Consider the following 27733-nt stretch of genomic DNA (forward strand, 5'->3'; position numbering starts at 1 on the left):
ATATCTTCCAAATAAAGGTAATTACTAGTTTAACTTCTCAATATTAAACTTACTATCAATACAATAGAAGATTGTATCAGTACAAAACTGTCTGAGATCAAATAAGTAAATGATGAGACAACAGAAAATAAGAATTAGGATTGTTCCAAGCTTCTTCCACAATCAGCAAGTTTTTAACAGTCCTACATGAAGAGCTATACTTTCAAAGAAGCTGGCGAATAAATATCTATATATTTTAAACACATTAAAAAGTATGTAACAGAGATGTAAACAGAGATGTAAAAATTGGGTAGTTACCTGATAAGGATTTTTATTCAACTTGGCAGCTAAATGAGAAAATGTTTTCAAAGATGGCCCTCTTTTCTGACACTCCAATAAAATTTCCCGGTCATCATTTCTGAAGGGGGAAATATGTTATTTAGTTTTTGTAGATTACAACAGACAGGTAACAAAAATTCCACTGCCTTAATGTCTACCAATAAGAGTTGACATTTTTATTAAAACCAATTAAAAAAAGGAAAAAGTGTATATATGAAAATATGGACAATGGTTATCTCTGAGAAATAAAAGAATATGGCTGATTTTAATCTTTGAGTTCATACACATTTCCCAAATTCTCTAAAAACAAATGTACTAATTTATTTTTCTAATGACAAAACCAAAAGATTAAAAAAATTCTACTGTTAGTGTGTACAGTACTTAAAACCTAGGGCTAAAACATGATTACAGACTTAACAAACAAGAACCAAAAAGTAAAATAGAATCCAGATCTTCTAATCTCCAGACCCCTGCTTTTTCTACATGCTCTAAATCAGTGTATGTTATTATAATCTCTGAGACTTTACGATCTCTGCAGGCTACCTGAAATGAAGGCATAGAGGACTGAGGTATTAAAACTGATCACCAATTTCAATAAAATTCAGCCTCCCTCATTACGCACCCTAGTCAAGGTTGGAGATCATGCACCTCTGGTTCAATGGTTCACAAATGTGGTTACCTTTATACACAAAATGAGGTATTTAAATCAGTATTCCTTTAAAAGTTCACATAAAAGTCAAAAAATCTGTTTATGAAACTTTTTGAAACTTCTAATTTAGGGGGAAAACTCAAATTACAAACATTCACACTATTGTCTTATTCACCATGTGTCATTCCTCCTTTCTAAAATGTGCTTATACCAGATTCCTTAAAAATCAAAGAATTTTTCTTTTTCATGGAAGAAGTAAAGTTAAAACAGAATGAAAAGTTCTGTCCATGGTGTAACACACATCCCTGGTTAAGCGCCACTGCTCTACACTGTTCTACTGGACTGCTGGGCTATACCCTAGAATGTACCTTCTATCAACTATGGCCTCTTTTGAAGTAAGTCATCACTTTCCTTATTTTAGGATGGGATAAAACTATGATGACATGACAGATTTCTGGTATCTCAAATTTCCTGGTGATTTAATAGTTTTATAAGATTCTTACCTTGTCCATGAAACTATAATTTTTCCCTTCTTTTTAATAACATTCTTTGCAGAAAGGCTTGTAAGAGAAGTGTCAAGTGCTGATGTATCCTTAGTGCCTGGGCTTGCCTTTAATGATGAGGGATCTTTAGTAACTGCAGGGGCCTTTTTCTTATTGGCTTTCTTTCGGTGACCTTCACCATCCTCACCAGAGTCTTGGGTAATTTTCTTGGTCTTTTCCCTACTGGGTAAGTCTGTTTCCTTTCTCTGTTTTTTGTGAAAAGAATCATTTAGATCAGAAGGGTTTTTTCTCTTTTTGTGAGCATTATCCAAAGCCCCAGGCAACTCTGAACTATCAGAATTTGATACTGCCTCTGATTTTGAATCATCCTTTTTCACTTCACCCAAACCAGGGGATTCCGAGGTTAAGTTGATACTGGCTACCTCCACGATGCATTCCAGAGGCCCGTTTGCCACTTCCACCTTCTCGTCCTTAGCATTCTCTTCATCTATACATATCACCTGACACCCCAAGTCTTCAACAGCTAAAGCAGGATCGTTATCTTCATTTTTACTGTCACTTGAAACATCTTGTGTCAAATCAATAAAAGCATCTACAGTATCAGGCTGCATACTGGCTAATATGGGGGCATTTTGGTCCAAATTGTCTTTAGAACATCCTAATTGATCAATATTTAAAACTGTTACGTCTATGAATTCCCCCAAGTTTTTGGTCTCTGTTCCTGGATCTTTTGTGAGGTCTATATATGTGTTTGGAAGATGATGCTCAATAGAATGTGGAATTTCTTCCACTGGAGGCAATTCTTCAATGCTTTCGGGCCCTTTTCGTTCCCATACTTGATGCAACTTGAAACATTCTTCAGCCACATCAGTACTATGATCCACTTTACCTGAAGCATCTTTAAGAAATTCATATATATCAGGAACCTCTGTTTGTATCACACAGTCCTGTTCTTCACAAGCTAGTTTACTGCTCTCAACATTTTTACTGGAACTTTTCAATTCCTCCGCTGATTTAAAAATTCTGTCCTGACATGAAGTATATTCTTTCTCTGCTGCTTCATCAGCTTCCTTTTCCGTTCTGGGTGAAGATTCATCGGCCACCACGTTCTGTTTAAGGCTCTGTGAGGTAGATGGTGTCGTATGCCGTATTTTCACAATGAAGTGATCATTAGACTTTTCCATTATGACAGCATGCATGGGTAAATTAGGGTGGTACTGGAAGCCTGGAGCAACAGACCGGTTTGTCCATGATGAAGAACAACTTGATTTACTGCTTGAATTATCAGATTCCAAGGCTAAATGAATATCCTGTTCAGATGCATCCTCTTCCTCAAGTAAGGCATCTTCACTAAAATGGGCACTAATAACTTCTTCAGGAGTTGAACTAGACAAAGCTTCTGGCTTTAAGAAACTGAGATGACCATCTGACTTCAGAGGTGATGGGACTGTTAAAGAGACTGCTAGATCTTCAAGAAGTATGGAAGAGATGCAGGGCTTGCTCTTTTCTGAACTACATACATTATCCTTACTTAAAGCTATGTTAGTGGACACTTCAAACATGCAATTTTCATCCAACACATCAGGATGAACTGGCAATGAAAGCCCTGAAGACAGTGATGGACCTTTCTCAGATGAGAGTAATGACCAATTATCATCACTAATCATCTTAGGACAGGGAGAGACCACCCCTGTAACTAGCTCTTCTGTTGTACAAGCTGGTATAGATTCACACTTAAGACTCTCTAGCAGCTGTTTCTCTGGTGTCTTTAACTCCCACTCACTTTTTTCATTACAGTTAACACTGCTGTCCAAAAGATCAGAACCCTGTAACAAACTTTTAAATATTTCTCCCATCTGTGCATCACTCACTAAATTAAAAGTAAGGCTAGATGCTTGCTGCTCAGTAAGAATCTCAAAACTGCGTTCTGGCTTCAAAGCAGCGTGCTGGGACGTCTGTGTGTCCTCCATGGTGCTGGCTTCAATTTTCCCCAGCTTTGGAGTGCCCAGACTGTTTGGTTCCAAGGAGTGCTCTTTGGATTGAGGGTTCTTAATATTATCAGAGCAAGTGTTAATATTTTTTTTAATGTCATGCTTTACTGTGTTAATGTTGGAATTATTTTGCTCTTGATGTTTTTCCTCGGATTTTTTACATCCTACTAATGACTTACAGTAGTCAGAATCTTCTGATTTGGAGGACTTCTCTTTCAACATTTCTTTGCTGGAGTTATCTCCATTCTTCTTCTGACAATTTGAATACTGTGCTTTCTCTTTATGTATCTTTTCAAGTTTTCCTTCATCACTGTCACTGCCAAAGTTTATAGAGTCACAGAACTTTATTAAGATTTTCTTAAGCTTTGCAAACAAATAATCAAGTTGTTCATCTACAAACTTCCAGAGTTTTTTTTTCATATCTGGTAACTGCTGTTCAAATAAACGATCCACTATGCCATTCTTTTTAACTTGCTGAAGTTTGGATTCTATAACATCACAGAGATTCTTCTGTAAAGTAGCCACTGACTTAGAGATTTTGGATAAGTTAAGGTGTTTAATTAGTGATGTAAAACTCAAAATTGCTGACTCAATAATTCTATGAAACTGTTTTAATGAAAATTTTACCTTGAATTTCATGTAATTTTTCCTTACATGCTTTCTTATCGTCCGTAACATGTGCATAACATCTTGGACAGAAGAGGGTGCAGCAACAGTTGGAAGTGTTTTTCCCAGGCCGGAAGTGCTCACTGACCTATCTTTCTTTTCAGTTCTTGCAGATCTTCTAGATTCACTCTGTCTTTTATTCCATTTGCTTTTGGTCTGATGGGTTTTCACAGATGGTACCTTCCTATTGTCTTTACCCAAATGCACAGTACTTTTCCTACTTCCTGGGCTAGTCTTTGTGTTTTGCACTTCAGCAGAAGCTCTGGGGTTGGCACTTTTTTCACAACTTTTTTGTGATTTAGATTTTTCGCTGTCACTTATAATTTCTCCTTCTTCTAATTCATCTAAAGATGAATCCTTGTGGGAGTCTGCTTCTGGAAATTTGTCAGATTTGCCAGTTGGCTTTTGATTTTCCTTATTGAGATCAGACTGACTCTTGGAGGTAGGATGAGCTGAATTTGGTGGAAACACATCTGTGGAAGAGAAAAGCGCAGTACAGTCATGTAACTATTGAGTCTTAGTCATTTGAAATTTCCATACTAAATACAACAAAAAATGTTAGGCAATTTATTATTTTAATAGCTTTTTTTTTTTTAAAGCAGAATGTTAATGCCTAATAGTTACTCATCTCATTGGTCTTTACTGGATCTCAGAAGATGCCTGACAATAGTGATAGTGTAGAGTTTGGTCATTTGGATAATCATCAACCAACTGTTCAGGTATCTTTACTTCATGTTAGCAGCATAATCTACTCTATGCCAATTGATGGCTTTTAAACAAGAAAAATATATCTGAGAGCAAGCAAAGAGCATTTTAAACAATCTGTCCTACCACTCCCTTTTTAAAAATCAGAATAAATAAGTATAAATAAGAATTACCTAAATCTAGACTAAAGGCTCACACTACATTTCTATTCGACAATGGGGTTCTGAATAATATGTTAATTACATTATCAAAAGAAAAGCACTCATTCATCTTGCTTACTATTTTACATTCAAAAAGGTAAGTTATAAGAGATAATATAAACTATTACCTTTATGATGATTATTATATAATGGAACTTGAGATGGGCTTTCCAGTCTAAGAACTTTTGCTATGGGTCTCACCGGACTATTGAGAGGACTGATAGCTTCTGGAATAGGTCTCAATTGAGTAAGGTCAATGCTCAGAACCGAGTTCTCATCATCATGATATACTGAGTTTGTTTCACCAATTTCCATTCTGTGGTCCATTAACTCAGTTTGCTGAAGTGAAGATTCTAGAGTCTCTTTAGGTAAGCAAGGCTCCAAATGACGAGACTTACTTTCAACCAGTGGTGGATCTACAAGAGAAGTCTCACATTTTGGTTTATCATCTTCTGAAAGGACTACTGGCAAAATGCCAGCTTCTTCAATTGACGGCTGCAAAATGCTCTCATTGGATTTGGTCACTTTTGTTGAAAAAGCCTCCTTCATTTCTATATCTTCAGAAATACTACAAGAATTTAAGTCATCATTTCTTTTGGTATCTGATTCCAAGCCAAAGTTTTGAGGAACATTTGTTTGTAATGTGTCCACCGCCACAGGAACTGCTGCCGTTGCCCCACTAGTAATGGTTTGTTCTATTTCTGTTGATGATGGAAATAAGGATTCTGTTTGTTCCATTTCCACAGGGGCTGAGAAGGAAGTCTCTGTACCACAAATGGGCATGTCACAATGCACAGAATTCTCAACAGATTCAACTAACAATCTATTTTCTTCTTCTATATTCCTTTCTGAAATACTGGTCCTGGGTTCAGATGCTGCTGAAGGAGCATCCTTTGGTTCCAATAACTCTAATTTGGTTTCCTCTATGATATGTTCACCAACAGAAGGAACACATGTCACTGTTTCAGTCTGCACCAAGGACTCCAAATCACATATGTCACTGGATTTGGGAGTATTGGTTATTTTATGTTGATTATCCTGAGAAACAGGCTGCTTTTTAGCAGGAGAAAGAGTTAAGTTCAATTTTTCCATAAAACTCAACTTGAAGTCTTTGTTTTGTGGTTCATTTGGACCACTCTCAGCTTTCATTGCAAGTTCTTTATTATCTGCTCCTTCGGAAACATCATTAGAGGCTTCAGCTTTGTCATTTTTTGGCTCATTCTGTCTCTTTAAATCAGTAGTAGTTTTCTTACTTTCTCTGTTAGTCTTCTGCAAATGTTCTGTAGGTATTCTTTTTTCATTTCTCATATGCCTGTTTTCTTCTCTGCTCTCTCGTTCTCGTTTCCTCTTATCTTCAGTTCTATGCCTTTCTGCTCTTAAAGGGGTATTTTCCCATTGGTGCACAGCATCAATGTCCTTGGAGTCAACGTGTTTGTGAGTTTTACTGGTTGAAAGGGAAGACGGACATCTTCCTTCTTGAAAACTGTGGTTACTTACAGCCCTGTCTCTTTTACAATCTTCCCTCCCTCTTCTCTCTTCTAAGTGGTATTTATTTGAATTATGAGATTTTGCTATTTCATTCTTGGAATGAGGAAGTGATGGTCGTTCAGATCTTCTCCAATGATCCTGGTCTTTTACTACTGATTTAGGTTTTTGATCACCTTTTCTCTCTTCTTTGTCTTGCAATTTAAGTTCTTTCCTACTTATATTTTGTGATCTTTCACTTTGTCTTTCAAGTTTTCTGTCACTTTGAGATTCTAGTCGAGTGTGTGATCTGTCTCTAGAGCTCTCTTTGTCCCAAGAAGAGCTAATGCGTTCATTTTTATAATCCAAATCTATGTTACTTTTAAACTTAGAATTTTTGCTTTCAGCCTTTGGTTCACCTTTACCGTGTTTCTCAGGATGTCCTTGTAGCCTCTGACTGGCTTCCATGTTCCTTGGTTCACCATCACTACAGCTGCTGTTTAAGTCTTTTCGTATTCTCTCAGTCCCTCTGCTATACTGGCTATGTCTACTATCTTTTCTCCCTCTTCTATTCTCCTCATTTGAACTACCCTCACCAACTTGATAGTGGGAACGTGACCAAATGCCATTGGCACAGTGTTTTTCATTAGATATAGGCAAATGCGAAGTGCTCTTTTTTTCAGAATGTGATTTTCCTTCCTTTTCAAGGTTTGGCAGTGAAGTGCTATGATGTGCATCTTTAGAAACATCATTTTTCACTCTGTGATCAGTCTTTGAACAATCATCCAAATGGGGTGACTTGGATTTAAGATCTTTTATTTTAACTATATCCGAAGTCCTTGAAGTTTTATGATTATTTCGAAAATGTGGAAACTTGGACAATCTATTGACAAATAGAAATTAGCAACAAAAAACCAAAGTTAGTTGCTTTTTAACAATCCAAATTTTAACCATGTGTGATACACTTTAAAATTTGGGAGCCCACATAATGGCAAAACTTATTTAACTTTGTATAAAGGAGTGAGTAATAAGAATTTACCAACTTCCAAACAGGCCATTTTTAAAATAAGGAACTCTCTTTCATTTGCTTTGCTCAAAGCTTGGAGGAACTCTCAGCTCTATCCCAGCACTTGCAAGTGTCTTTCAGACTTCCTTCACCACAGGCACATGACTCCCAAACTAATCACAAATTCACTTCTTCCAGAACGTGTGTCATACTTAGTAAATTGTATAGTCCTAGCCCACAGAGCTTGCAACACATATTTAACTCCATACTAAATGAAATACTATCGTAAGTTTTATTTTAAAATATACCTTCACATTAAACGCTTTCCAAAGTTTACACTGTTAAATTTTCACCTCATATTAGTATTTCCATTTTTTCTATTAAACATGAACTTTCAACAAAATGATAAATATTTACAATTAGAATACTAGTTAGAGCTTACAAATAAAAAGTGCAAATACTTGACAGAATATTTATTAATGTATAACCACATATAACAATCTAACAAAATAATTCTTATCATTTGTTCACCCAGTTTCTCTGCTACCCAATCACACATCATACTCCTCCCCTAAAAGATTTAAATATATATAAAATTTCCATAACATTTCAGAAACCAATCTTATACTGGTTGCACTGGTGGAATTTAGGTTAGTAAACACACAATCATCTTTATTTTCAAAAGGCCTAAATAAAATGCTTTATAATGTCATATGGTCCACACATAGGATCATCTTCTTTCACTCTTTAATTTTTTATTTACTCAATAAATAATGAGGACCCAAAGACATGGTCTTACTCACAAGAAACTTAGTTTAGTAGAAGAGAAAAATAGTAATTAAGTAATCCCATTTATGATTTTTTAAAACTGCAAGTGTAAATGAAGCTACAAAAAGAAGAGGTTTGATCTAGTCAGTGAGAACAGATAAATATCCCCTGTGAAAGGATGTTTCTGCTGAGAACTGAGAATGAGTAGGTATTTAGCAGGTGAAGGAGAGAAGCATTTCAGGCAGTGGAAATAGTTCAGCAATACAGAGCTCATGGTGCAGCTAAAAATGCCAGAGATACATCAGAGCCATGATACCTAGGATAAAAGTAAACACTGAAGACAAGACCTGAAAAGTAGTTTGGGACTATATTGTGAAAAGTCTTGTGCACCAAGTTAAAATTTATGGTCTTTTATCTTAAGAACAATGAGAAGCCCACTGATGTGTTTTAAGAACATATCTTAAGAAAGGGATGGGATGGGGTGGTTCTGTGTAAATGTCCAGACTTGAGCTTTAGAAAGTGTCCTGTGGCTTTAAACTGAGATGTGAGAAACCAGAGGCTAGAAAGAGCAAAAGTGGAGGCAGAGATATGAGCACAAAGACTTCTGTCAGTTCAGATGAGAGCTGATGGTCAGCAACAATGGGAGATATGGAGAGAAATGAATGACTTGAAAGATTATAAAGACAAAAATCAACAAGACATGGTAATGAATTTGGATCTGAAAGATGACCAAGAGGTAAGTGTCAGTGATGACTCCCAGGCAGAGTGACTCTGTGTACCAGTTTGCCATGCAATCTCAGCATAATTATTACCAGCACCTCCTTCTCCTCTCAAAAGGACCCTAGTTTGGGCAATAAATCAAATGGTTATTCTACCCTGAGGTCTCTTTAGCTTGCACCTGCTGAATAAATGACGGGGAACCTAGGGAACCCACTGAACTAGGAACAACAGAAGAGGTTTGATCATAAATTCAGTTTTGGATGACGTGATTTTGAAAATTTTGTACAGATGTGAAGTAGTTATCTACATATAAATAGAACATTACCTAGTATAAGTAAGATTACATCATAAGAAAATACTGACAGAGAAAAGAAAGGACATAGGTTTAAGCTTTGAGGAATTCCAACTTAGCCAAGTACAGAAGAATAAATGTCAAGTTAGGAAGAAAACTAAGAATCATGAAAGCCCAAGGGAGAAATTATTTCAAGAAAAGAGGGTCAATTATGTCAAACAGTGTGTGAGGACAAGGTAAAACGAGAAGTCAGAACTATTTGATGAATTAGTAGTAGTTACACAGTTGTTTTGGTGGACTAACGGAGGAAGAGGTCAGAGTGGAATGGGTTCAAGAGTGAGAAGAAATAGGAAGTGGAGAAACAGAGACAGCAAGTTTAGATAACTGTTTTGGTGGTTTGACTATCAAGGGGAAGAGAGATGTGAAATTCTCTGGAGCAGAATATTGCCCTCAATGAGGGCGGGGGGTGGGGTGGAGAGAAAGGGAGAGAGAGAAATTGAGTGGAAAATCCATTTAAGAGGGAAAAGAACATACAACTGAGAGATAGTTAAAGGGTTTGTCCATTAACAAGGTATATGAGCACAGATGTCCTTTTGATATTTTAGTAATTTTGTGGCACCTAAAAGAAACCATGGCATATACCATCATCTTCTCAGGAGCAAAGAATACCAGAGCAAGATCCCAGAGTATTGTAAAACTGAATATATTCAGAGAGGCATGTGGCAATATTCTATTAATAATCATACAGGTGGGAGAGGGTATAGCTCAGTGGCAGAGTGCATGCTTAGCATGCATGAGGTACTGGGTTCAATCCCCAGTACCTCCATTAAAAAACAAACAAACCTAATTCTACATCCCCCACCAAAAAAAAAATTTTTTTTAAAAACCACAGATGTTACGATAATATACCATTAGAATATAGTGACTCTCAGTAAAACGCTAAATATTTAATAAAATGCATGATTTTTGTATCTTTCCACTCAAAGTTAAAAATATTCCGCATATCAACACCTTTGTAATTTATAAACAAATCCATACCCCTCAGTTATACCTTTGGTGAAGATTATTTATTTCTTCATCCTTGCGGTTTATTTCCACTCTGGCAGTTTTGATAAGTGCTGAGATATTTTTCTTAAGAGACTGGTTTTCATTTTTTAAGCTGAAATTCTAAATACCATAAAATATATTTAATAAAACATATCTACAGGCTTATTAAACACTATTATTTATAATAGCTAATGATTATTGACTGCTAACTACATGCTAGGCATCAAATATTTTATCTTATGCATTCTCAAAATAGTCCTAGGAAAAGTGCAATCACGCGCATTATACAATGGGGAAGCTGAAATTCAGAGAAGAAAACTGGCACCAGAGAAAGGCCTTACATTTAAAGTGAAACTACTTAAAACTGGGATCAAAATGAAAAACCAATAAATAACAAGAAAAAAGCTCTGCCTGGTTCATTATTTTGAAAATGATAAAAATTTCATTATATTTAATAATTTGTAGGTTTAACTTGCAACAATGTACGAATTCTCAGATGAACAATGAATAAATTGAAGATTGACTTGTTCTTTGGGGGAAAGGGAAAAGAAGAGAAACAACTCTACTAAAAATTAAAAATCAGAACAAGACAGGACATTCTTGATTTTTTGCAGCATGATCACAAAAAAAGTCACTCTGGCAGAAATTGTGACAGCATCACCATTTTCCCCCATCAGCCATTCTAAATCTTCCCTCCTCAAACCATTCTCTTTAAACCACCTGATTACTCTCTATGAATTTTCTATTATTTAACTATTAATTAGTCTAAGAGATCATTTATGTCAATATCATTTAACAAATCAGGCAGTTTTCCTATATCAATTTTATTGATACTGAAAATAATACATATTTTATCAGATTTGCTATTTCATTTAATACTTAAAATTAAGTTTCCTTATAAACTGCAAACCCTTTAACATTTTAATTTCCAACAAAATTTTTTTAATTAAACTTCGATTTTAAAAGTTAATAAGGCAAAAGAAAATATTCATTATAATCCCACCTGTGTCTGTATTTCCTTAAACTTTTTCATCAGCTCTTTCATTTGCAGCTGACATTTTCCATATTCTACCTGCAGCTGTGAGATATAAAGAGATCAAGCATCATTCTAAATTATTTTCTTAGCTTAAATGGCATTTCAAAATATTTCAAACTTTGCAAATCAACCCACAAAGAAGGGGAGATGAGGTCTATTTCTACTAACATATATTTAGTTAGATTACTGGTTTTCAAAGTTGAGCCTGGTGGAGGAGGGTATAGCTTAGTGGTAGAGTATGTGCTTAACATTCACAAGGTCCTGGGTTCAATTCCCACTACCTCCATTTAAAAAAAATAAATAAACCTAATTACACCCTCCAACTCCTCCAAAAAAAAAAAACAAAAACAAAGTTAAGCCTATCAATAACGCATTTTGTTTAGTTTCATGTTCAATCTCCAAACCTTAAAATTCAAATAGGGTAGAAAGAAATTTATCTGATTGAGGTCTTGGGACAATTTGTAACTTAGTACAAATCATGAAAAGATGAAATATTTTATCATACTGATTACCTGTTGAGATTTTATATATTCAGACATTTTAATTAATCAAGCAAAACTGTAATTAAATTTGGGCAAGCATTCAGAAAATATTGTTTTAAAATGTAGATGTGAAGGCAGAAACTGATTTAAGTATTCTTTTAGTCTAAGAGCTACTTCCTAAGCACAAAATGTTTGTTCAATAGTAAGCTGATGCCTGTACTTCAGGAGCTACAAAGAAGCGAAATAACTGTCTTTAATAATTCTGGCAACCCGTACATCATTATATGTTGCCTCCTTTGCAGTTCCTTCTTCAGTCAGGATTTCTTCATATAAATCCAAACAATTTCTGGATGGTACACAGGATTTGGAAGCATTGTCTAAAACAAACAAAACCCCTCACATTAATATATGTATTTTCAGATGCCATGAAATCTCTATCAAAATTCCAATGGCATTTTTCATAGAAATGGGAAAAACAATCCTAAAATTTGTATGGAACCACAAAAGACTATGAAAAGACATAGCAATCTTGAGAAAGACGTTCAAAGCTGGAAGCATCACACTTTCTGATTTCAAATTATAATACAAAGCTTTAGTAATCAAATCTCTATTTTATTGGCATAAAAACAGACACATAGATCAACAGAACAAAATAGAAAGCCCAAAAATAAACCCACACATATATGGTCATAATTTATGACAAAAGAGCCAAGAATATACAGTGAGAAAAAGGACAGTCTCTTCAATAAATGATATTGGGAAAACTGGACAACCACAAACAAAAGAATGAAACTGGACCCTTATCTTACAGCATACACAAAAATCAATTAAAATGTATTAAAGATTTAAACATCATGGGTAAGTTTCTGAACACTGGTCTTGCCAATCATTTTCTGGATTTGACACCAAAAGCAAAGGCAAACGCAAAAATAAACAAGTGGTACAACAACTAATGAAAAAGCTTCTGCACAGCAAAAGAAACTATTAACAAAATGAAAAAGCAACCTACCAAATGGGAGAAAATATTTGCAAATTAAACATATATTATATATCAGATAAGAAATTAATAACCAAAGCATATAAAGAACGTACACAACTCAACAGCAAATAAAAAAAAAAAAATGGGCAGAGGAACTTGATAGATATTTTTCCAAAGACATATAAATGGCCAACATGAAAAAGTGCTCAACATCACTATTTATCAGGGAAATGCAAATCAAAACCACAATAAGGTATCACCTCACACTTGTCAGAATGAGTATTATCAAAAAGACAACAGATAACAAGTGTTGGCAAAGATGAGGAGAAAATGGAACTCTTGTGCACCATTAGTGGGAATGTAAATTGTTGCAGCTACTATTGAAAATAGCATGGAGGTTCATCAAAAAATTAAAAATAGATCTATCATATGATCCAGCAATCCCACTTCTCAGTATACCTCAAAAGAAAATAAACAGGATCTCAGAGAGATATCTGCACTCTCATGTTCACTGCAGCGTTATTCAGAATAGTTAAGACATGGAAACAATCAAAGTGTCCAACAATGGATAAATGGATGAAGATGAGGTGTGCATGTGTGTGATGGAGTATTATTCAGCCACGAAAAGGAGGACATCCTGTCATTTTCAACAGCATGGATGAATCTTGAGGGCATTATGCTAAGTGAACAAGTCAAGAAAGAGAAAAACAAAATACTATATGGTATCACTAACATGTGGAATATTAAAAAGCCAAATGCATAGAAACGGAGGCTAAAATGATGATTACCAGGGATTGGGGGAGAAGAGGAGATGTTGATCAAAGAGTACCAACTTCCAGCTATAAGATGAGTAAGTTCAGCATAGTGATTATGGTCAATAACACTATATTATATAATCGAAACTTACTAAGAGAATAGATCTTAAAGTTGATAATTATGTGACATTATGCAGTGTTAGTTAATGACATGGAGGTAACCATTTTGCAATATATAAGTGTATCAAATTAACACACTGTACATCTTAAATTTACATAATGTTATATGTCAATTATATCTCAATAAAGAGGGGAAAAAAAGAAAAATATACATGTTAAACTTTTTGATGTTGTATTTATCTCAACCTAAAGGACTATGCATTGTTTCATCTCTTGCATTTCATCCACATTTATACTGATTTCACAGATTACAGTCATAAAATCAATTTACCTAAAACGCTATGTCAACAAATCAGGTGTAAGGATCATATTTGTTTGACGCTTCAAGAAATTCGATTACAGAAAAGTTTTCTAATTTGGAAAGGTCATTAGACATTTTGCATATCACACTCCTCCCAATACATGAAAATATTTATAGCAACTACCCTTTTCAAAAGGTCTAATATCACGTAGCCTGTGATAGTAATGTATGTACAGATACCACCACCAGTTGCATTTTCAATGGTACAAAATATTTCTGCACAAGGTCCAATTAAATCTGAGACCTAGATGAATAACAAACCTATGGGCTAATTTATTTTCTTGATCAAGCTGTGGGCAAGAAAATAATGACCTAAGAATAATCATTTCAAAGAATGATTAGGAGCTTGTTCAGGAGTTATGAGTTACTCCTGGAATTAGTAACAACAAGATAAACACTTACAATAGATTGACCAAACAAAAGTCTTTTATTATAGAATTTACATACCAGAAACAGCACTGTCCAACTCAGCATATATGTCCAAAGAACCTTCATCATTATTTTTAAGAGGAGAAGCTGCAAAAAACAAAACCAGAAAAAACCCCAAAGATTAGTTAAAATTGACTTCATGCACTTAATGAAAATTTTCCATTCCTACTCCAAAGGACCAGAAAGACTAACCTTGCACCAAAAAAGAAAAATTTTTACAAGTTTTTATACATCCTTATAAACACAAAGGTCTAAGTACACAGGTTTAGACTTAAAAACTCACTTTCAAAAGCATCCTGATGGGAAGGTTCCAACTCCTATAGTAGCAAAGTAGTTTCTATCATCCTGCAAATAACTATAAACTCTAAACAAATATGAAAAGCTATCTGTAGTCAATGATCTACCACTAGCCTTATTGTGGTGATCATTTTGCAATATATACAAATATGGAATTATTATATTGTACATCTGAAACTATTATGTTATATGTAAACTGTACCTAAATTAAAAAATAAAAGCTATCTGAAGAAATAGAGAGCAACCCAAAGCAGGCAAAAACTGGAGGGGGAGACAATATCTGAAAGATGAAAACAGCACTGCGTGAATTCTCTATCCTCCTTTTATTACAATTTTTGGTAGTGGGATAGGCCCTAGTTGGAGTCACACTGGGCAGTGAAAACTCAGATGCAAACTTCCAGTCCTAATAGCCTGAAGAACCAGAGGAAAAGCGCTGGGCGTAATAACAGTAAGAAAGAGAAGAAGTCCAGAGGAGATACAGAGGAGATTCTACAAATTGTGTCCAAATTTGAGACCCCCAAATCACACAAGTGAAGGTTAAAACTTCAAAAAGTCCAAAAGTGTTCTGCTAAAGATAAAACAAAGTTGGACAGAGAGTTCAGCTGCTATTCAACACAGGGAAGACAGAAGATTAAGTTCAGTCAAGTTAAATACCTGATAAAATTAAAAACAGCACTTTTCAGAGGAATATAACAGAATCCAATGTCTCTATAACATTCAAAATGTCCAATACAATCCACAATTACTATACAGGAAACTTTGGTAGAGAAACAGAAACAACTACAAAAACCAAATGAAAATTTTAAAACTGAAACTACAACATCTAATTGAAAAAGAAATTCACTGAATGTGCTTGACAGAAGAGCCAGTCAATGTGAAGATAGATCAATAAACTGGGTAATCTTCAGATTCCCCAATCTGAGGAACAGAAAGATTGAAAAAAAAAAAAAAAAAAAAAAAAAAGGAACAGTCTTAGTAACATACAGAGTATCAAAAGTTCTCAGATTTTATATACCTGGAGTACCAGAAGAAAAGAGACAATGGGGAGGAAAATCATACTAGAAGGATACTAGAGGATACTAGAAGGACAAAAATGGTAATAACTGAGTGAATATAAAAGACTAGTATTTCACCTTAATTGTTTTTAATTCCTCTTAATTTAAGATACACAACAGTTTAAAATATAAATTATAGCACTGTAGTGTGGGGTTCATGACATCATAAAGGGGTGGATGGAGGTTAAATGCAACCATATGTACAAGATTCTGTATCTTACATGAAAAGATACTTATATTTTAATAAGTACACTGCAAAATTTTAAAGATGTACACTGCAATCCCTTGAGCAACCAATTATAAAAGATAATGCAGAGAGGTATAGCTGAAAAGTTAATATGTAAATTATAATGGAGTTCTAAAATATATTCCAATAATATTTGAAAGAAGCAAGAAAATCGGAAAGGAAAAAAACTGATGACACAAACTAAAGTATTAAAAAGATAACTCTAAATCCAATCACAGTAATAAAGGACATTATTGGTTTAACTGATAAAACTGGTATAAAAGAGGTAAATTAAATAAAATTACTGTATCACTGTTAAATTTACTGAAATTGGTAATTATGCTGTTGTTATGTAAGAAAACTAAAAACTAACTTTTTCTTATGAAATATACACTGAAGTACTGGGAAGTAAAGGACCATAATGTATACAATCAAATGGGACAGGAAAAAATTATGTGTATGTTCAAAGAAAAAAGCATGTGCACAATGTTAAAGCCACTGGCATAAAATATTAATTAACAAGCAGTAAGCTCAGAGGAAACCAGGTGAAGGATTCTTTGCTTGTTCTTATTCTTTCAACTTTTCTGTAAGTTTGAAATTACAAATATAACAAGAGAATATTATGAAAATGTTACAGGAATAAAATTTTTCTGAAATCATGTTAACTGGTAAAAAGTAAAATGTACTCTATGTATGTTGTGACTATCAAGAAATGTACCCACGTGGACAGGAACTTGAGTGAAAACAAGCAATATGCAATACAAAAACAGCCATTTCCAACAAATGAGATTAACAATATAGTTTTGTCCTTCAAAATAAGAGTTGCAGATGTGATAAATGTTAACTATTTGTGAATCTAGGTGAAAAGTAAAGGTGTTCATTATATTATACTGTCCATTTTTCTGTTGGTTTAGAACTTTTCAAAGAAAAAATATCATAAGAGAAATACATAGCAGCATAACAATTTGAAACCACATAAGCAAAATAATTAAATAACACCAGAAACCAAATAACACTACCCAGAGTGGTTATGATGGCCATATTTCATGTAAATCCTTCCAGGTCTATAGATATTAATTTTAAAAAACATATCTTAAGCAAAATAGAAGTCTACTAGACATGTTTTCATTCTGCCCTTTTCATTCTTTGGCATAGTAATCACAATTCTGATCACTAAACACACATTTGTGTTCTCAAAAAATTTAATGAGGTTTTCATAGCATAATTATAATTAAGACAAAAGAATTAGATAAATGCTATGTCAGGATTTGGAGGTTTAAATTCTGTATATTACTAAAAATGTTTCCATTTCATGAGTGTATTTTACTATCAGGTCTTGGTTATCTCTTTCAAACTAATCTATTTGTGACCGTCAATTTTCCCCTGAACAACAATAAACAAGCACCACTGCATTCTCTAGAAGTATTAATGTCAAGAGTAACAAATACCTATCTTATATTTTTTGATATAACATTAAAAATCATCACCACTTATATTAACAAAGATGTTAATTTCATTACATTTAAGAGGCCTGGAAGCATTAATAATAAGAAATCTCACTTACTAAGCACTTTCTATTTGCCGGGCACTTTATTGTACTAACTGTATGGGGAGAAAAAGTTGATAATGACAGTGTTTTAAATGAGAATAAGTAAATGATTTTGTAATTAAATAAACAAATTTAGAAAGATAATTAAAATAAGCTCTTACCAGAAAAGACATCATATAAACTTGTTCCATCACCATTGTCATCATCTGCTGCCATGATCCTATTTCCTTTTGATAGTCACCATCTAAAGTATTAAATATAAATATTCTCCACTGTTAAAATCAACCTCACAATTCAGAGATTAAACTTAGCTTTACGTTCAAAAGCAACTTTCAAATTTGGACACACTCATAAAGTTTATTCTATTGTGATTAAAAAAAAAAAAAGTCAAACATTTCCCAAAAGCTAAAATTATAACAAAAATCTTAAGCTTGCTGATATGGTCAACCCGTGTCACAAAGTAAATGATGCTAATTTTAAAAAATAGACCAAAATACAAATTAACTTTTATACTAAAATAAGCCAACTATCGTACTAAATAAGCACAACCATATGCTGAGTTCTGTGAATCCTCTTGGCAAGTCATCAAACCTGGGGGTTGATCTTGGGGACTCTGGACACACATGTTTTCACCCATAAGGGAGTAAGATGGGCAAAGAGCAAAGTGTGATACTATACTATATTGGTAAATGTGTGGGAAAAGAAGTGCTCTCATAAATCACTCAAGTACGCTGGAACAAGTTCTATGGAGGCAATGTGGCAATAGCTATCAAGTTTTTAAATGCAAATAATCTGACCCAACAATTTCATATCTAGCAATTTGTTCTAAGATATACAAGCACATGACCACAAAAATGTATATACAGGAATATTCAATGTAGCGCTGTTTATAGCAAAAAGACAGGAAGCAACGTAAGAATCCAAAGCAGTTTAAAAAAACCTGATTTATCTGACATTCTACACTCTGCCCATAAAACTTGTGAAAGTTGCCTATGGTCAATGAACTATGGCCACTGTGGCTACTTGAGGTCATTAAGGGTAACTGCGCCTGCATATTTTTGCTCCCACCAACTGAGATATACACTTACAACAACAGGTGCATTTATTACCAAATCCAATTATGCTTATTTTCTTATTTTTCTAAGTAGTAGTAAGATGAAAGATTACATTACCAAAGGGAGTTATTTTCCAGTGAAAACTAGGCTGAATACTTTGGAAAGACTCAAAGGTGAGTAGCAAGACACTTAAAATTGCTGTCAAATCAAGTGAGGGTAAGGAAATCCAAAATACTAGAAGAGAGAATCTCGTCTGTACTCAGACTGAATCACAAGTATCCAATTTCTTCTCCACAGGAAAAAGTGCCAGCAATCATAAGCAATGTCTAGTGGGTAGGCAAGAAAGAAGTCAGAACTCTAATCATTGTATTTACACTCAACAAAAAGGTCATGGTTCTACCACAAGAGATACAATTTATATGTTACTCCTTTAAATAAAATTAAGGTACATGTATATCTTTTTTCTTCATCCCCCACATTCCCCATTCTAATATTTTTTCCAATTAGCTGAGTTGATTAATCAACTCTGTCATAATACAGCCTGTACAATAATTACAAAAGGTACACACGGCATAATCACATTTGGCAAATAATAACTGATTTCTGGTAAAGCAAAACTCAACGGACGGAGCAGAAACTCAGACTTCCTGATACTGCAGTAATCTACTACCAGCTGTCACATGGAACAGGCAGCATCAGTTAATGGGTCTTTTACAAAATGGGGATTAGTTACCTAATGATTTGGTTAAATAGATGATTTGGTTAAGCAGATCAAACAGATCAAAGACTTTACTGTATATCATTTCACACAGTTTTAGTGTTTACTACTGGCAAGTATTACATAAAAAAAAAAAGTTCTACTTGTCCTGGTAAGTTAAAACTGGGAAATATAAGAGATCTAACAAATTCTGGATCTTTTGTTCCTCATGTGTCTTAAATTTTTTTCCAATTGTTTATGGGACCATTGTCCCCACAACTTAATTTCTAGGCCCCTACCACCAAATATATATATACATATTTTTAAAATTACTTATAAATTTAAGAGAAAGTGACTGCTCATTTCTTAGTCATATCAGGTGTAGCATTAAGAGTTATTCAAAACTGTTTCTGAGAATAATATACATATGGTAATATCAAGAAGTTGTCCAAAGAAGATACATCCATGGTTTCTCACTATGTATACATAAAGTTGAAGTAACTGCGGCAATTATGATGCCTCTCAATTTCAAATCCACCTTCTGTGATAATGGAGGTAGGCCTTGTAAATATTTCTCCTTTGCTAACTAGCAATATGTATATAGCCTTGTCAGTAGAGAGTGCTGGAGGGACACTGCAAAGGAAGGGGGTTCTCTTCCTATTTTCAGTGTGCCTGATAAGTCAGGCTCCTACAGAGCAAGCTTTCTCCAACATTCAGTTCCTACGGCAGGCAGTTTCTCCAGGGCTAGGTTCCTTCAAGGGCACAATTTCCCTACATGCCTGCCTCCTTTACATGAGGGTTCTATTACAATGGGCTCCTGCAGGACGCAGCTTTCTCCTGCTAGGCTCAAGGGGAGCGCAGCTTCTCCAACTCTTGGATCCCACAACACCTGACAGCTGGCGGCATCCAGGAGCTTTCTACACACCTCCTCTGCCAGATTCAAAGCAGTGTCACCAGCAAGGCACTTAGCAACTTCTCTACCATCCAAGTAGTCCAGGCCATGCTCTTTCCAATGAGAGGGAAGACAGCTCTTCTTTGGAAGATCTATCTCAACCCTAAAGGTAGTGGCTAACCCCTATATCTGCTATTCCTAAGTTCTTGAGCCTTATCTTTAACTCTTACTAACCAATTCCCAGTTGCTCCAAGTCTCTGTTAATTCTTTACACTATGCTTTCTCTTTTCAAATTACTGTGTGGTTTTATCTCATGATTGGATACTGTCTGATTCAGGTAAGCAGTCAGAATAGATATTTTAACAAATTTTCTCTGCTAATCAAGCAGTTAAAGAGATTTAAAGATATAGGTCTGAATACAAAATTGACAGGTTCGATCTGATGATTTTATATACCTACATATAACTACTAATAGAACTTACATTACTTTCAACCACATATAAAGATTGACTATGTATCATGTATAACTGAAAAATTGTGCTCTACACTGGAATTTGACACAACATTGTAAAATTACTGTAACTCAATAAAAAATGTTAAAAAAATTGACTGTGTATCAAGATAGAGCAAGTTACAACAAATATCATAGAAGTGCTTTTATTAATAAAATTTGAAATTAACAGTGCATTTTCAAATTTCCCAGTTTCTTTGGAAAGTTATAACATAGGTCAAAGAACAAATATTAACGTAAACTGAAACGTACAGAACTGAGTAACAACGAATATGCCATGAGACAAGATATTTGTGGGATGCAATCAAAATAGTACTTTTAGAGGAAAAGTCACTGCATTAAATAAATACATAGGTATTAATGAGGTCAATATCCACTCAAGAAGTTAGAAAAAGGTCGCTCTCTCTTTTGCCTTCTGAGATAGCCTGTACTCTGTCGATGGAGCGTGTATCCACTTTTACTTTAAACTAAACACCCCTACATCTCTCAGCCTCTCTCCCTCTCGCCCTTTGAGATGGCCCACACTCTGTCTCTGGGAATGTGTATCTCCTAAGCTGCTCTCCCTTCAGGGTGAGATGGACCGCACTCTATGGAGTGTGTTATCTCTCTAAATAAACTTGCTTTCACTTAAAAAAAAAAAGAAGAAAAAGAACCAAGTAAACCAAAAGAAACACACACAAAAAAGGAAATTAATAAAAGGAAACAAACACTAAAAAGATGAACAAAAATAAATGCTGGCTCTTTGAAAAGACAAATTAAATAGGCATATAACTGCAAAACTAATCAAGAAAAAGAAAGAAGGCACAAATATTAGGAATAAAAATGGAGTGACAGCTTCACATTGCCCGAAATTATCAACAGAATACCTTTGTGGGGGGTGGGTATACCTCAGTGGTAGAGTACATGCTTAGCCTGCATGAGGTCCTGGGTTCAACCTTCAGTACCCCCATTTAAAGAGAAAAAAATGATATTAAAAAAAGAATACTTTTGAAAGTTCAATGAAATGGATAGTTTTTTAGAAAAAAAAGTAACTGGTCAAAACTGACTCAAAAAGAAATAGAAAATACAGACATACCTAGGATGATTAAATAACTTGAAACAGTAGCTAATCTTACTCATAAAAGAAACTACTAAGCCCAGACAGTTTTACAGATGAATTCTGTTATACCTTCAGAAAAACAGATGAAACATAATTTATTCTAGACAACAGAAAGGAAACAAATGCTAAGAGACAAATAAGGTTAACACAGTCTAGACATCAAAACTGTGCAAAGATAGGACAAAATAGGAAAATCACAAGACAGGAAAACTATAGGTCAATCTTTCTTATAAACATAGAAATAGTCTTTAAAAAATTACACAGTTGCATCCAGCAAGACATTAAACAAAGAACAAAGCAAAAATACAATACAGATATGTAAGATTTAATCCTCAAAATGCAAGGATGATATACCATTAAAAACTTAACTGGGGAGGAGGGTATAGCTCAATGGTAGAGTGCTTGCCTAGTATCCTGGGTTCAACCGCCAGTGCCTCCTTGAAAAGTAAATAAGTAAATAAAATCTAACTACCTCCCTCCAACCCCCAGAAAGTATACAGTGCTGTCTGTCTGTCAATTATACCTCAATAAAACTGGAAGGAAAAAAAATTTTTTTAAACCTCAATTAGCATAAGCACTGTCTTCTAGTTGATAAAGTTGTTTCCCACCAGGATATGAACTAACAGTTCTGATACTGTTATATGTGTATATTGGAATTAAACAATTCAAATAAATGGATAGTAGACACTGACATGTTTCTCACTATTGAAGTGGGAGGTTACAGAAAAGCAAGAGAATACACTAAAAATGATCCCTGTGGTAATGGATTATAGTTGAAGACATCAGTAAAAACTCACATTTAACTTAACGTAGATACAGACGATTAGATATAGAAATATTTATAGGTATGTATATATACATGTGTTAGTAGACACACATGCATTTCTTTGCTCTATCAGCAAAGCAGCAATAAGCTCACCTAGTATCCACATCTTGGCCTCTAACGCTATACTCCATTAAAATGGACCAGGGCTTCTTGAAGAAATGGCTGATTCTCAGACAGGGGCAGGAAATAACACAAGGTGAATGTGGAGCATCTTACAGAAAGTAAGGGAACGTCAAAAACAAACAAACAAACAAATGGAGGTACGTCAAAGAGGCAGTAGAACCAACTGAGAGAGCTCTCTCAATAGACAAAGCTGGAACAATTTGAGCAATATATTACAGTAGAATTGGATTATAACTCAAAGCATAAAATAAACATACATGACTCCACACTGATAAGAGTAAATTAGTAAATGGAAAAGAAGAAACAAATCTCCCAAGCAGAACTCCAAATAAACTATGTTGATATTCCACTCTAGAGCAGGCAGGGCTTAATCTCCTATTCCTCAAATGTGGGCTGTGCATAGTGACTTCTTTCCAAAGAGTAGAGTATGGAATCGGGTGGTGGGACTAAATTTACGAAGAAACCTGACCAACATTACTTCAACACAGGAAACGCAGATGATAAAAATTCAACACTAACTCTCAGCAAACTTGGAGCTTATGATAGTTTAAGAAGAGATCTTTCAAAAACTGATAGAAGATATACTTCTACTTAAAAATAAATCCTCACATTAATCATCATACATGATGGTGAAACCACAGAAGCATTCCTTTAAAGTCATGCTTGATTCTATTAGCAGTAAGAGTAAGACATGAAATGAAATAGAGCTGGAAAGGAAGAAATAAAGCTGCCATTATTCACACTATGATCACCTATGTAGGAAATACACAAAATATTAAAATTAGAGTTCCTCAAAGTTGCTTTATATAAGATTAATACCCAAAAAGCAACAGCTTTACTATATGCCAGCAGTTTTAAAACATAATTGATAAAAAGGTATTACAGCAACAAAACCATAAGGTACATGGGAATTAATCTAATACAAGATGTACAAGACCTTGACGGAAAAAATAATAAAATATCAAAATCAGGGGTCTGAAAACTTTTTCTTCTTAAAAGGCCAGAAAGCAAGTATTTTATGCTTGTAGTCCATCTGGTTTGTCATGACTTAACTCTGCTGTTGCAGCTCCAAAACAATCATAGACGTGTAAATGATTAGGTGCTGTGTTCCAATTAAACTTTATTTACAAAAACAGGCAGTTTACCTCTAATCTAAATAAACAACAAAATATGTCTCAATCATTTATGGGAAAACTCAATATCAAGGTTGGCAATTCTCCCCAACTTTAACTCACTGCAATTCCAGTCAAACTTAACAAGTTGACCATAAAATTCAAATTGAAGTGCAAAGGGCCTAAGAGAGTAAGGACATATTTTATTTTGATGGGGAGAGAGTAAACTTTTTATAGAAGTATAACAAAAACAGAAAAAAGTACAAATTCATAGGTATACAGTTCTATGATTTTTCACAAACTGAACACAACCATGTAAATATCACCCAGATTAAGAAACAGACCATTACCAGCAACTTAGAAGTACTCTTTGTGTCCCCTTACAGCCACTATCCCCTCCAAAATGTTGGCAAAGATTTGTGGAGACTAAAAGCATACACATTGCCAATGACTTGCTTGGCTGGGAAAAGACCTGCAAATCAGTAGAGGAGTGGGAGCTATCTGTGGAAATCTGTAGATTCCAAATGAAAACACCATTAACCTTGGAAGAAAGGTATACATGGAGAACCGTAAATAAAACAGCCTAGTTGGAATGGACCTCAGATAGAACAGGATTGAGAGAGAAAACTAAAATTTCATTAGCATCAAACAGAAGATTCTAAATGTCAAACCAAGGAATCTGGTCTTGAATTTCCAGACCATAGGAGCACTGGAAGGTTTCTGAGTTAGTACACTGCTGTAAAAAAATGAAAGATTAATGTGTAGAATGAACTAGAAAGACAAAAAATGTAGGAAAAGAAACTGGGAAGGAAGCTACTATTAGAGTCCACATGATAAGACAAGATGGAGACAGTGAGAAAGAAAGGATTGATTTTATGAGGCATAATAATGGAAGAAAGCAAATAAGGTAAATGCCTGGATATGGAAAATATAAACAACCATCTCCTGCCTCAATTCACTCTCGAGCTAAAAGCTTCCATTATCTTTGACTCTTTCTTATCTCCACACTCACTTTCAAGTAGTCACAAATTCTCAGTGATTTTATTTTTAAATCTCACAAATTTAATAATCTCCTTTCCACTCAGTCAGTGTTCCAGTTTCAGATACACTTATTTCTCACTTAAATTATTATAAAAGTCTCCAAGCTAGTTTCCATACTCCTGGTATCTTTTTCCTCTTACCATCTTCCACACTGAGGCCAAAATTAATTCTGGTTATGTTAAGCCTGTGTTCCACTCCCAGGTCAGAAATCCTCAAGAGCTACCCAAAATACTGAGTTAAGCTTCCCTGGCACAGAAACCAGCACCGTTTCCAGAAGTACCTACCACTGCTTTTCTAACTCTCTCACACTGCTCCTCTCACCTACCCCATTCAGCCACATGACAGACTCTGTTACCACCATAGCACAGCTTTCTATAACGCAAGTTAGCACATACATTATTGAGAAATACAGAAATGCTATCCGTATAATGCAGACATTATGTTGGTTCAGACAGGGTTCTTTCCCAGGATGTTAAATTTTTGCACTATTGATTAACAGCAGCTAAATGAAGGAATCTAGTCCTGTACATGACACCCTGTACCATCGATGGCTGTCACTCCCCTTTCTTCCTCTAGTATCAGTACAGCCAAAGGTTTTTGTCTTGCAAGGGCTTAAGCTTGGTTTCCCTCAATCTTTTGGGGAGGAAGGATGGGGGACAAAGCCAGACACAGGGCAATGAGCCAGAGCCATCCAGTCTGCCGTCACAAGATTTCACATAAAACCTGCAACTGCCACTACACTGACAACCTCCAATGTTTATGTCTCTCTACTCTTATTGCCACAATCCTTCCTTATTCCTCCTTCCATCGAGCTATCTTCATCTTTATTTTTTCTTGAGGAAAAGACCTATATTTACAGAGATGTTTATTTGTTAGTAATTTAACATGCCTTCTTAACTGTGTTAATATTTTAATTAAAATACCCTCCCCACCTTCCGTCATCACATTGCCTTTCCTGTCTCTTGCTCTCCTGCTCCGCTCTTAAGGGCCTTTAAGCTAATTCCAGGCCAACTGGATAACCCAGGATACTCTCCCTATTTCATAACCCTCACTTTAATCATATCTGTGCAGTTTCTTCCAATGTAAAGCAACACAGTCGTGGGTTCCAGGGATAAGGACAAGACATATTTGGGAATCCACTGTTTGGCCTAACAGTGAGGCTGATTTTAAAATTTTAATTAATTTTAATTAATTTACAGTTAAATAGTAATAACCTATAGTAAAAAAGAATATGAGAATGAATAAATGTATGTTCCTATATGACTGAAGTATTGTGCTATAAACCAGAAATTGATACAACATTGTAAACTGACTACACTTCAATTAAAAAAAAAAAGTTAAATGGCCAGAGGTTACCATATTGAATAACAGATAAAACATGAACAGCCTGAAGGCAGGGATCAAGTTTTATAAATATCTATATTCTCAGCAATTAATATACATATATGAAGATAAATGTGTGCTGAATAAACCAGGAAATCAGTCAAAATATACTTAACCAGCCAAAATATGTGTCCATATCCATTAACTAAAGCTCACAGTTTATTCCTAAGAGGGTTCCACTGGTCCTCACTCAAAGCCTACTTAGTCTCATTTACCATGAAAAGCACACAGAGAAGATTTCACAGAGCTGTGGTTATTAGAATTTAATAACACATAACTAGCTCTAACTGCTGTTGGGCACTTGTAAAAATGTATCTGAATACTTTCCTAACGTGTTGAGCTCCTGGACATCAATACCATATTTTCTACAACTGCAAAGCAAAATGCAGGTTAAAGACCTGATGGGCAAACACAAGGTCAGGATAGAGAATAAGTATTGCCACAAAAAATAGGGATACCAGATCAGATTTATACAGACTCCTCTGCTGTCCCCTCAGTGCCTTAAAATTAGGAACTGTTTGTACTAAAATACAAACCAACAGTCAGCAATGAGGTGCTAAAGTTAATAAAATAAACACACTTTTGTAAGTCCAAGCTCTCATCAAGTCCAAAACCAAAAAAGACCATCTTTCCATCAACAACTGTCATCTCCTGACGTTGCTACTTCTTTTGAGTAGCAACTCTACTGACGCTGGCCTACAACATGTCTCCCATTTATCCCCGTTCTTCCCATAGAAATTTGTTTCAGGCCCCCACTATAGCTATCTAGTTATCTCTCCTAGTGCATGACTCACACAACTGTTGGGTTAGTTCTTCTAAAGCAATCATGCTCATTTCATTTCCAGCTCAAAAACTTTGCATTACTTCCCAGTACCTACTGAAACAAGTCAAAACTCCTTACCTTGACAGACACTGGCACCTACCTTTCTAGCCCTATCACTCACTATCCCAAGGTTTCCAAAACTCCCCAGGTTCAGTGAAACTGGGTTCCTGTTTACAAATACACTTCTTGATACCATCTCCCTACATCTATCCATGAACTCACAAGCAAGGCTGGGTTTGAACATCCATGGATTAGAATGTGAGAACTGAGGTTTAAGAAAAGTCCGGTGATGTAAAACATGATTAAGATACCTATACTTCATCCATTAGGGAATGGGGGAACCACTGAAGGTTTTTAAAGCAGAAAAATATCATGATCAAATCTGCATTTCAGATATTTAACTCTAGCAAGAAGAGTATGACCAAGGGAGACAGAAAAGGCTATTAAAACTGCGGAGACAACGAGGTGAGACTAAGTTATCAGTAGTGCAAATAGAGACAAGGAGCAGATCTGAGACTTCTGTGGCAGAATCAAAGAGATTTAACGAAAAGTG

At 35.0% G+C, this 27733-nt stretch overlaps 1 protein-coding gene across 1 annotated transcript in view; it reads right to left on the reverse strand.

The window, feature by feature from the left end:
* Window positions 1-27733, reverse strand: part of CASP8AP2 (caspase 8 associated protein 2) — a 31442-nt gene that overhangs the window by 199 nt on the left and 3510 nt on the right. Inside the window, exons 4-11 of the mRNA XM_032484584.1 lie at window positions 17780-17862; window positions 14510-14578; window positions 12124-12224; window positions 11333-11407; window positions 10334-10449; window positions 5161-7379; window positions 1471-4600; window positions 298-397 (exon numbers count right to left, since the gene is read on the reverse strand). Coding sequence (XP_032340475.1) covers window positions 298-397; window positions 1471-4600; window positions 5161-7379; window positions 10334-10449; window positions 11333-11407; window positions 12124-12224; window positions 14510-14578; window positions 17780-17834 — 5865 coding nt within the window. The 5' untranslated portion in view covers window positions 17835-17862. The remainder of the gene's footprint in view (window positions 1-297; window positions 398-1470; window positions 4601-5160; window positions 7380-10333; window positions 10450-11332; window positions 11408-12123; window positions 12225-14509; window positions 14579-17779; window positions 17863-27733) is intronic.

Source organism: Camelus ferus, chromosome 8, assembly GCF_009834535.1.
Source record: "Camelus ferus isolate YT-003-E chromosome 8, BCGSAC_Cfer_1.0, whole genome shotgun sequence".
Classification (NCBI taxonomy): domain Eukaryota; kingdom Metazoa; phylum Chordata; class Mammalia; order Artiodactyla; family Camelidae; genus Camelus; species Camelus ferus.